General features: G+C 40.9%; 1 protein-coding gene across 1 annotated transcript in view; it reads left to right on the top strand.

Moving 5' to 3' along the window:
* SLC75A1 (solute carrier family 75 member 1) overlaps positions 1-12,839 on the top strand; it is a 106,024-nt gene that overhangs the window by 47,447 nt on the left and 45,738 nt on the right. Inside the window, exon 9 of the mRNA XM_077477880.1 lies at positions 10,576-10,684. Coding sequence (XP_077334006.1) covers positions 10,576-10,684 — 109 coding nt within the window. The remainder of the gene's footprint in view (positions 1-10,575; positions 10,685-12,839) is intronic.

Raw genomic sequence — 12,839 nt, forward strand, 5'->3', positions numbered from 1 at the left:
CCATTTTCTTGAAATCTCAATTATGCTTTCTTCAGCACAGCCCCACCTTTACTCCACCCCTTTTTTAGAAAGAAAAGTGTCTCTTATCTGCAGTTTATTCATCATCATATGAGTGTTCTGGGGAGGTGGGAATGGGCGTGGATGCTGGAAGTTGTCTGCACCGAAACCTATTAGACACAAAGCTTGTTTTTGTTCATACAGTCATATGAATAGCGGCACTGCGCATGCGCAATGCCGCTAAGGCCGCGTACACACGCGGGGACTGTTCGCTCAACTTTGTTTGTCAAACAGTTTCAGCGGACAGTCCGCTCAAACTTAGCATGGACGGACTTACCCACACACGATGAACGAACAGTCCGCTGAAACCGTGCGCGATGACGTGAACGGCACGTACGACGGGACTAGAAAACGACGTCCTATACACTGCAATGCAACCTTCGGCGTGTAAATCCTTTCTGGGCATGCGCGGAACTTAGTTTGACGAACAAGCCTACACACGAGGGGACTGTTCGCTGAAACAAAGTTTCAGCGGACAGTTTTTCGGAAATTCCGAAAAACTTTGTTCAGCAGACTGTTCGCTGAAACTGTCCGCTGAAAGCCCACACACGAGCGGACTGTCCGCTGAAACACTGTTCAGCGGACAAAGTTGAGCGAACAGTCCCCGGGTGTGTACGCGGCCTAAGAATAAAGGGAATTGTAGTTCCCATTACCTCATGACGTAGCGGAAGGGAGTGCGCTCGAAAAACCGTAAGCTATATATAGGAATCATACAAGACAGCAAAGGAGGAAGTGCCGAAAATAGACACTCAGATAACAGGTTTATTATTTTTGGCTGTAAAAATATTTAGATTAACGATCTATGCAGCATATAGATCTGATGTGTATAAAAATATAGTTACCTTTACAAACCCTGCCATCACAAACTAGAGCTAATTAACACGTAGGCCCCTTTCACGCATGTGTGACCTGAAAGTTGCGTGATTTTTCCGTGATTTTATGCCGCAATTTCTCTGTGACTTGAAGCAATGCCTGTGTTCTATGGACCGCAAGTCACATCAAAGTCGGACCAAAGTAGTGCAGGGACTACTTTAACCACTTTAAGACCGGGCCTTTTTTTTTACATGCGCCCGCTCGTGGAATGGCGACAAACTTTTTTACCCTTAAAAATTTCCATAGGCAACATTTAAAAAATTCTACCAGTTGCATGTTTTGCGGAGGTCTAGGGCTAGAATTATTGCTCTCGCTCTACCAATCGCGGCGATACCTCACATGTGTGGTTTGAACACAATTTTCATATGCAGGCGCTACTCACGTGAAAACTATTAACCAACAATACTGCGCAAAACGAGCAGAAAAAAATTATAGTGATTTTAAACAAAGAAAAAATGAAGAAAAAATGTGATGAACTGTAAGCTGCTGACACGCTAAAATTAGGGATTTTTTAGCTAAGGAAACATGTCAAAGGTAAAGTGTGAGCGCTCAACTTATGTGTTTTTAGTAGTCATACATATTCCAGTGTCTCTACATACATATAAAGTGACCCCAAGACAAGGGGAAATATTGCAATTTAGTGGCAAAGAAAATAACTATAATATTATCTATAAATATATATGTGAAAACCACAAAATAGAGATTTTGTGGAAAAAATTATCCCAGTGAAAAAGAAGCCAAACAATGACTATAATTATATGCAAACGTTGCTAGTGATAAATAATAAAAGTCCATAAACAGGCGTATGGTCCATATGAGAATGTGCAAAGTATCAATCCAAACGTATTGTGCTGACACCAAAGTTCTGTGATATTTCAACCGGAGGAGATGTTGTTTCACCCTGTGACGGTCCCACCACCTTATAAGGTACAGGCTTACCGGATCTAGATGACCCTAGCAGACATACGTCTCAGGGGTCAATCAAAGCTTATGGTCCTAGCCAAAGGTTGGATGTATCAATCGTGCCGTATACGATCACCACAAACGACTAGATGTAATCACAGTTCTTCATATGTATGTGTAAATCCGACAACAACTCAGGCATGGAAGATGAAGAAACAAAGCCAACATGGCATAATAACGTTTTTAAAAAAACCTTTAATAAAAAATATTCTAAAACTCACATTTCCAGAATGGATAGTAAAGCATGTCAGAGAGACAAAAGTGGCAGTAGCGGAGTCCTCCCGACGCGTTTCGACCTACAGGTCATCATCTGGGGTGGGCTCCTGCTACTGTCATACTGCCTTATATAGGTACTGGTACAATAAACTAATGCATTTACCCCAAGTGTCATAATCAAGCCCACTTCCGGTTTTCAAAATGGCGGACGGGCGTGCGTTCCACGCCTCTATCGTTATGCGTTCCACCCATATAACCAATCGGTTTAAGCCTGGAGGGCATAATTTAGAAATGGTAATCAGTCAACTTCCGGTTATAATGGAAGTGACGGTGTGGCGTGCGTTCCACGCCTCAACAGGCATGCACTCCACCCATTCACAATGAACTGTGATGAATAAAGAAAAAAAGGGGGTACTTATTACAATAATATGACCGCTACCAAGAATGTGGGACCATCCCCTTGTATATGTATGCATTTATTCCGACTTGGATAGAACAGTATGTAGGTATATTAAACTCTCATTGAAAATCCCAGCATGAAAACCGGAAGTGTGCGTCCATGATCACACAGGAACCGGAAGTAGGTAAGCATCACTTCCGGAGCGGAACGAAAATGGAAACGAGGCTTGGATGTATAAACAACATTATCTCCTCTCTAATGCTGCTGTAAGTGTGCCAATGACACCTAGTGGCCAAAAAATAAAATAGAACTTGACAATGATAAAAGAGATATACATAACATATATCCCATTATACATGATGTGTATCACATGATATAGATTTATAATCCTGTGATTTCAACCAACTGTCTTGACACAGGAGATATACATGTATACAACTAGTATAACCAAAAACAAAAAAAGAGAACATAAAATACAAATAAAATAATATAAAAATACAAATAAGAATAAATACAGACTGCTTAATAAAATATACTTGCAAATAAATTTTGTGATACCAGATTACGCATTGCACATAGCGTCTATGAGTCGTCTATAAAAGCATTAATGTCCCACTCTACATTCATACCGAGTGGAGAGTGGGATTGGAGCTCATAGATCCAAAAAGTCTCCAACCTGGAGACCCCACGTGTAAGGGGACCCCCTCTCCAGGGTGGGGTGTACCTGTCTATCGCGACAAATTGTGTGCCCCTTAAATCGTTGTTGTGACATTCCCTATAATGTCTAGGCACAGTATGTTTAGACAGTTTACTTTTGATCAAAGAAATGTGTTCACCAACCCTTGTGGAAAAAGGTCTGGTGGTACGACCGACATACTGTTTCCCGCAAGGGCAGGTTATTAAATAGACCACATATTTGGTCTTACAGGTACAGAAACACTTAATTGAATATCTTCTCCCTGTTGCTGTAGATGTAAATTCTGAAATTTTGCGTTGAGTCAATGCATTATGTAGACATACGCTACATTTTTTACACGGGTAGTAACCTACCAAATTGTGAAAAAAAGTAGGCTGGATGGGGGCATTAATAATATTGGGGGCTATTTTACTTTGCAGAGTCGGGGCCCCTCTAAACAAAACGTTGGCCTTTTCAGGAAGACTTGGACCAAGCACAGGGTCCTTTCTCAAAATGTCCCAATGTTTACTGAAGATCTTTTTCACTTGCCTATGTTGTGTATTGAAGGTGGTTATGAAAGACCACCTAAATTTGTCATTGTCATTCCGAGGGGTTTTGACCTGTAAAAGAGTATCCCTATTTATATCTGAAACCTCCTGTAGTTGTTTTTCCAAAGTAGGCGCATGATATCCCTTGTCCAAAAACTGTTCTTTTAAACAGTTCGCCTGCTCAAGAAAAATGCGATCATCCGTACAGTTGCGACGTAGTCTAATAAATTGACTACGAGGGACAGAGGTAAGCCAACTTTTATGGTGGCAGCTATCGATGGCAATATAGCTATTACGGTCGGTAGACTTGAAATGTGTTTTAAAATTAAAACCCCCTGACGTGATTCCAATTTCCAAGTCTAAAAATTGTATTTTATCGATGCTGGTCTGATAGGTTAATGAAATTCCCCTATCGTTGTTATTTAAACCACTGAAAAATTCCCCAAGCGATTCAGGGGTGCCTCCCCATAGGAGGAGGATGTCGTCTATATAACGGACCCACAAAATCAATGATGGGCTCCGCTGAGCATAGACGACATCCTCCTCCCATTTGGCCATGAAAAGATTGGCCAAACTGGGCGCAAATTTAGCCCCCATGGCCACCCCCCTTTTTTGCAAATAGTACTGACCATCAAACCAAAAGTAACTATGGCTAGTGGCGAATTCTAATAATTCTATGATGTAATCACGTTGGCAAGGAACTAGTGTGTGTTCTTGATCTAAAAAGAAACGAACCGCTTGGATCCCCTTATCCTGTGGAATACAGGTATAAAGGGATGCCACATCAGCGGTGGCTATAATACATTGTCCTTGAAAATGTGTACTTTCCAATTTTCTGATGGTATGGCCTGTATCCTGTATATATGAAGGCATTTTTCTAACAAGTGGTTGGAGATAAAAATCTATGTATCTGCCTATACGTGCTGTGACAGAGTTGATGCCACTCACAATTGGTCTACCGGGAGGGGCCGTCAGGCTCTTATGGATTTTAGGCAGATAATAGATAGTAGGTGTTCTGGGGGATATTGGAACCAAAAAGGCTCTTTCTTTTTTATTCAAAATTTTTTTGTTGTTTGTTCAAAACCTTTATCGATAAGGGTTTTCAATTGTTTTTTGTAAACATTGGTAGGATTGTTGGGTAACTTGCAATACGTATCTGGCTCACTCAAAATATTCGCCATTTCTTCCTCGTAATGAATCTTATCAAGTATAACTATACCTCCTCCCTTATCGGCAGGGCGTATAATAACCTGTTTCTGATCACAGAGAGACCTCATTGCAACTTTTGGTAAAGAGGTCGAATGGTACTTTTTGACTGGTAATTCTGCTAAATCGCTGAGTACCAAATCTCTAAAAATTTTTACTGCAGGAGCAGTGGGTACTGGAGGAGAGAAAAGAGAGGGGTTAGACAGCCCTGAATGAACAGTCCCTGACGTACTGGCATGATAGTCTGTACGGTACGGATTAGATGTAAGATACCTCTGAATGTTTATCTTCCGTGTGAATTTGTGTATGTCTATAAATGTGGAAAATTTATTGAGTTTATTAGGGGGTGCAAACTTCAAGCCCTTGTCTAAAATTGACATCTCCTCAGATGTAAAAGACTTGGTGCTTAAATTAAAGACCCCCTGGCCTATCAGAGCCTTCTTCTTTTTCCGTCTTTGTAATCTCCTTCCCCCTCTACAACCTCTCCTCGTTCTTGGCCCCTTTTTTTGGGGTGTGGGTCCTCGTGAAAACCCTGTTGTTCATAATTAGTATTCGGAGGATTGTATGGATAAAAAATGTAGCGTATGTCTACATAATGCATTGACTCAACGCAAAATTTCAGAATTTACATCTACAGCAACAGGGAGAAGATATTCAATTAAGTGTTTCTGTACCTGTAAGACCAAATATGTGGTCTATTTAATAACCTGCCCTTGCGGGAAACAGTATGTCGGTCGTACCACCAGACCTTTTTCCACAAGGGTTGGTGAACACATTTCTTTGATCAAAAGTAAACTGTCTAAACATACTGTGCCTAGACATTATAGGGAATGTCACAACAACGATTTAAGGGGCACACAATTTGTCGCGATAGACAGGTACACCCCACCCTGGAGAGGGGGTCCCCTTACACGTGGGGTCTCCAGGTTGGAGACTTTTTGGATCTATGAGCTCCAATCCCACTCTCCACTCGGTATGAATGTAGAGTGGGACATTAATGCTTTTATAGACGACTCATAGACGCTATGTGCAATGCGTAATCTGGTATCACAAAATTTATTTGCAAGTATATTTTATTAAGCAGTCTGTATTTATTCTTATTTGTATTTTTATATTATTTTATTTGTATTTTATGTTCTCTTTTTTTGTTTTTGGTTATACTAGTTGTATACATGTATATCTCCTGTGTCAAGACAGTTGGTTGAAATCACAGGATTATAAATCTATATCATGTGATACACATCATGTATAATGGGATATATGTTATGTATATCTCTTTTATCATTGTCAAGTTCTATTTTATTTTTTGGCCACTAGGTGTCATTGGCACACTTACAGCAGCATTAGAGAGGAGATAATGTTGTTTATACATCCAAGCCTCGTTTCCATTTTCGTTCCGCTCCGGAAGTGATGCTTACCTACTTCCGGTTCCTGTGTGATCATGGACGCACACTTCCGGTTTTCATGCTGGGATTTTCAATGAGAGTTTAATATACCTACATACTGTTCTATCCAAGTCGGAATAAATGCATACATATACAAGGGGATGGTCCCACATTCTTGGTAGCGGTCATATTATTGTAATAAATACCCCCTTTTTTTCTTTATTCATCACAGTTCATTGTGAATGGGTGGAGTGCATGCCTGTTGAGGCGTGGAACGCACGCCACACCGTCACTTCCATTATAACCGGAAGTTGACTGATTACCATTTCTAAATTATGCCCTCCAGGCTTAAACCGATTGGTTATATGGGTGGAACGCATAACGATAGAGGCGTGGAACGCACGCCCGTCCGCCATTTTGAAAACCGGAAGTGGGCTTGATTATGACACTTGGGGTAAATGCATTAGTTTATTGTACCAGTACCTATATAAGGCAGTATGACAGTAGCAGGAGCCCACCCCAGATGATGACCTGTAGGTCGAAACGCGTCGGGAGGACTCCGCTACTGCCACTTTTGTCTCTCTGACATGCTTTACTATCCATTCTGGAAATGTGAGTTTTAGAATATTTTTTATTAAAGGTTTTTTTAAAAAACGTTATTATGCCATGTTGGCTTTGTTTCTTCATCTTCCATGCCTGAGTTGTTGTCGGATTTACACATACATATGAAGAACTGTGATTACATCTAGTCGTTTGTGGTGATCGTATACGGCACGATTGATACATCCAACCTTTGGCTAGGACCATAAGCTTTGATTGACCCCTGAGACGTATGTCTGCTAGGGTCATCTAGATCCGGTAAGCCTGTACCTTATAAGGTGGTGGGACCGTCACAGGGTGAAACAACATCTCCTCCGGTTGAAATATCACAGAACTTTGGTGTCAGCACAATACGTTTGGATTGATACTTTGCACATTCTCATATGGACCATACGCCTGTTTATGGACTTTTATTATTTATCACTAGCAACGTTTGCATATAATTATAGTCATTGTTTGGCTTCTTTTTCACTGGGATAATTTTTTCCACAAAATCTCTATTTTGTGGTTTTCACATATATATTTATAGATAATATTATAGTTATTTTCTTTGCCACTAAATTGCAATATTTCCCCTTGTCTTGGGGTCACTTTATATGTATGTAGAGACACTGGAATATGTATGACTACTAAAAACACATAAGTTGAGCGCTCACACTTTACCTTTGACAGGCGCTACTCACGTACTTGCGCTACTTCTGCGCGCAAACTCGGCGGGACGGGTCGCGTTTAAAAATTTATGTGACTTGAAGTCGCACAGATATGAATGGCACTCATTGGAAATCATGGGGTACGACTTGTCATGTGACTTTGCAGTCCCAAGTCGCAGGACAAGTTGTACAGGTGTGAAAGGGACCTTATACCTTCCATTCCTGCAGGACAAAATATGTGATTTGTTGTTTACTACCCGACAGCCTTGAAAATAATCCCTGGAATTCATAGTGTTATAGACGCTCATTAGAAATCTGTCTTCTACATGTCCAACAAACTGCACAACTTGAGACAGATTCACCTGTCAGTAAGGTGAATATGAATCTGTTGCAGCATTGTCTCGGACAGAATTTTGTCCCTGTCTATTCTCTAGTAGGGCTATCAATGGTGCCTTCATCTTAATTTCACCACGTTCCAAGGGATACTCAAAAAAAACAGAGAGCCTGGACTTGTATATGGGCATCCTACATCATAGTTTCATAGTAGTTAGTCAGGTTGACACTAGTCATCTAGTTCTAAAAAAATAAAAAAAAATACACACACGCACAAACCGAAAACCCGGATATACACAATCCTATACCCACCGTAGACCCAGAGGAAAGCAAAATAAAATCCCCCAATAAAGCATGATCCAATTCACATGGGAGAAAATTCCTTCCTGATCACCCATGAGGCAATTGAATATACCCTGGATCAACTACCCCTGTTATTACCTCTAAATAATAATATACAGTTATGTTTTGTACATTTAGAAATGCATCCAGTGCTTTTCTAAAACAATCGACTGAGTTGGACAGAACCAGTTCTTGGAGAGTCTATACCACATTTTCACTGCTCTTACTGTGAAGAAACCTTTCCATATGTGAAGGTTAAATCTTCTTTCATCCAGACATAGAGTGCTCCCTTGTCTTCCCTAGTGATTTGAAAGTGAATAACTCAACACCAAGTTCTCTATATGGACCACTTATGTATTTATACATGTTGATCATATCCCCCCTTAATCTCCTCTAATCTTTCCTCATAGCTGAGCTCCTTAATGGCTCTCATCAGTTTTATAGGTCTTTTGTGTACTTTCTCCGCTTCCCCAATATTCTTTTTTTTTTTTGTAGAACGGGTGTCCAAAACTGAACTGCTTATTCCAGATGAGGTCCTTCTCGCTCTCTCGCGCTATCCCTCCTCTTTTGATACAAGAAAGTATTTTACTACCAAAACCCCCAGATCCTTCCCAACCTTCGACTCCTCCAGCTGTTCTCCTTCTATTATGTATAATGCATGCATATTCTTAGCCGCCAAGTACATATCTTCACATTTATCAACAATAAACCTAATTTTCCACATAGTTGCCCAATTAAATTCATCATAGTCGGTTTGTAAATTGGAAACATCCTGTAAGGATGTTATTCCACTGAATAGCTTGGTGTCATCTGCAAAAACTGAAACAGTACTTTTAATCCCAGACCCAATATCATCTATAAATATGTTAAAAGTAAGGGTCCCAGCACTGATAACCGTAGACCATTCAGTGTAAGAATCATTAACCACTACTCTGAATTATGTATTTTAGCCAGCTTTCTATCCATTTACAAACTGAATTTTGTAAGCCTGGACCTTGTATATTATGCCCCGTACACACAATCGGAATTTCTGATGGGAAATGTTCGATGTGAGCTGCTTGTCAGAAAGTCCGACCATGTGTATGCTCCATCAGACATTTGCTGAGTGTACACAAGTCCGTCGCACAAAAGTTCACGCATGCTCAGAATCAAGCAGAAAAGGAGCACTGCCTATTGAACTTCATTTTTCTCGGCTCGTCATATGTCTTGTACGTAACCGCGTTCTCATGTTCGGAATTTTGGGCCAACATTTAAGTGACCATGTGTATGCAAGACAAGTTGAGTCAGCATCATTTGGAAAAAAAAATTCACGGTTTTGTTGTCAGAAAATCCAATCATGTGTATGAGGCATACACCTTTTGTTTCTCTCCTTATAAGAAGAAAACAGATTTGTTTGACAACTTGTAGAATACATATTGGCCTAAACTGATGAAGAATTTATTTTTATTTTTTGGGGATATTTATTATAGCAAAAAGTAAAACATATAGTTTTTTTTGTTTGTTTTGTTTTTTAAGTTGTCCGTCTTTTTTTGTTTTTGTAGCGAAAAAAATAAAAATCACAGAGGTGATCAAATACCACCAAAAGACAGCTCTATTTGTGGGGAAAAAAAAGCACGTCAATTTTGTTTTGGTACAAAGTCACACCACCGCACAATTGTCAGTTAAAGCGACGCAGTGCCATATCTCAAAAAAAATCAGGTTACAGTAAGTAACCTGATTACAGAAATAATTATTACCCTTCAACCAAAATAGTAATAATAAGGGAACAAGCTTCTGACTTGCAGCATCTGTAGACCTTTGGGTGAAAATGGAGGGCTGTCAGTCGTTTGAATACTAATTGTTATAATACATACTAGAGTCCTTCTGCCAGTTTTAGTTTGGCTGTGCACCTCTCTTTACTTTATTGAACTCTGTGTGTTACTTCTCCTCTGGACAGCCAACACTGAGAACCTGGCTCATTTTTTTATTGGAATACTCACAAAAATATGGCTTATAACTTCGGTATATTTTCTCATGAGGGTAGATTTATTTTCATTCCTCTCCAAGCTGACAAACGTGCAGGGCCATTTTTCTTCCACTATTATGATTTGTGCTGGGAGGAGGCCAATGTTGGTCAGAACAAAAGCAGTATATAACCGCGCTGCGGTATAAACACGCCGGCCTGAGAAGATGATGGTAGGACGTCTAGTGAAGGGTGGTGAACATCTGGAGGAGATCAGTCCAGATGGAGCATAAACACAGTGCTGACAGTATGGGCTGTACCATGTCAAGTGTTCCCAGCTGTGGAACCTGCCTGTAACCTGTATTGTTTGCTTTTCTATGGCAGCATGCAACAAGGAAAGATGTTTTTCTTCATTGGAATTACCATGGCGCTGATCCAGGGTGGCTATGCTCGGAGAATCAAACCAGGAAATGAAGTGAAAGTAGTGAAACAGGTAACTAACAAAGAAAAATGTGAAAAAAGTGTATCAGTGAAATTATTAGGTTGCCATGTTTGCTAGGAAGAAAAAAAGCCTTTTTATCGAAATTGAAAGAAAAGTTGGGACTTTATATGAGGCCATGATTGGAACAGTACATATGCCTCCATCCCTGGTACATATTAAAGGAAAAGGGGGGTTGTGGGACTTTATGTGAAGCACACAGCTAATTGAACAAAACAATAATTGTAAATGTTTATTATTTTCCTTAGGGCATACATAATATAAAAACAGTAAAAAAAAATTATAATAGGTCTCAATAGATATCATCTAAACAATTCAGAATTGTACACAATTGTTCCAACGTGATGAACATAATAATGTTCCTTTGGTATGCAGACCCGAAAGTAAACTTGGTAACATATAGACATATAATTGATAATGGGCTCAAAGGACAAAAAAAAACAATTAGGGTGTCTATGAACAAAGTAATTAAAGTGAATGTGTATACTGAGACTCTGAAATATTAGCCCAAAGTGTATCCTTGTAGCTAGTGCCCCGAACAGTTATACAATCTCACTGCGACTCTAAGGTCTAACGGAGTAACAATTAGCAGTAATGAAAGCTGCACTGACATATATTGAAGACAGGGAATGGGGTTCACATATTCTACAAGAAAAAAAAAACTCTTATTAATCAGGATAATGAGTAAAGTCCATAGTTCTTAACCACATCAAAACTGGGCACTTAAACACCTTCCTGTCCAGACCAATTTCGAGCTTTCAGCGATGTCACACTTTGAATGACAATTGCACGGTCATGCTACACTGTAACCAAATTAAATTTATTATTTTTTTTCCCACAAATAGAGCTTTCTTTTGGTGGTATTTGATCACCTCTACAGTTTTTATTTTTTGCTAAACAAATAAAAAAAAGACTGAAAGTTGTTTTTTTTTTTTTTTTTTTTTGTTTCAGTTTCAAATCGTTGTAAATAAGTACGTTTTCTCCTTCACTGGTGGGGCGGCACTGATATGTGGCACTGATAGGCGGCACTGATGGGGCGGCACTGATATGTGGCACTGATAGGTGGCACTGATGGGCACTGATAGGTGGCACTGATGGGCGACATGGATGGACACTGATAGCTGGCACGGATTGGCATGGATAGCTGGCACGGATTGGCATGGATAGGTGGCACGAATGGGCATGGATAGGTGGCACGAATGGGCATGGATAGGTGGCACAGATTGGCATGGCTAGGCAGCACAGATGGGCATGGATGGGCACTGATAGTTGGCACAGATGGGTACTGATAGGTGGCGCGGATGGGCACTGATAGGCGGCATTGTATTGTACTGATGGATGCCAATCAGTGCCAAACAATAATGCATGACAATCAGTGATGCCCATTGTGGGCACTGGCATCCATTGTGGGCACTGACTGGCATCTCTGGTGGTCTAGGGTGGCATACCTGGTGCTGGGCATCCCTGGTGGTCTGGTGGCATCCCTGGTGGTCCAGTGTCGGCATCCTGGGGGGGCTGTGCTGATAATCGATCAGCACAGACCCCCCCCCCCCCATCAGAGGAGCAGCCGATCGGCTCTCCTCTACTCACGTCTGACAGACGCGAGTGAGGAAAAGCCGATCACCGGCTCTTCCTATTTACACTGTGATCAGCCGTGATTGGACACGGCTGATCACGTGGTAAAGAGTCTCCGTCGGAGACTCTTTACCTAGATCGTAGTTACGGGGTGTCAGACTGACACCCAGCAACAACAATCGCCGCAATGCGTGCCCCCGGGGCGTGCAGCGGCTCAAAATCCTGAGGACGGTCTATGACGTCCAGTCAGGATTTTGAAACCACTTTGCCGCCGTCATTTGGTCTATGACGTCCAGTCAGGATTTTGAAACCACTTTGCCACCCTCATTTGACAATGGGCGGGCGGCAAGTGGTTAAAGTGCTGTAATCTGCCAACAAACAAATATAAAACCGGCCAATCTTCTATGCCGTGTGTGCACATCAATCATTGTGTGATAACACCAAGGGAAGTGCCTCCACCTCCAGAAGAAAGACAGGGGGGTGGGGTACCTATATGATGGATCCACTCGCCATCAGTGGTGGATCAGTCAGGCATAAACCAAAATACGGTAAAAGGATTCCAGTGAGGGGGATG

This window comes from Lithobates pipiens, unplaced genomic scaffold (assembly GCF_037356315.1).
Source record: "Lithobates pipiens isolate NorthernLeopardFrog02 unplaced genomic scaffold, aLitPip1_a1.2 Scaffold_13, whole genome shotgun sequence".
Classification (NCBI taxonomy): domain Eukaryota; kingdom Metazoa; phylum Chordata; class Amphibia; order Anura; family Ranidae; genus Lithobates; species Lithobates pipiens.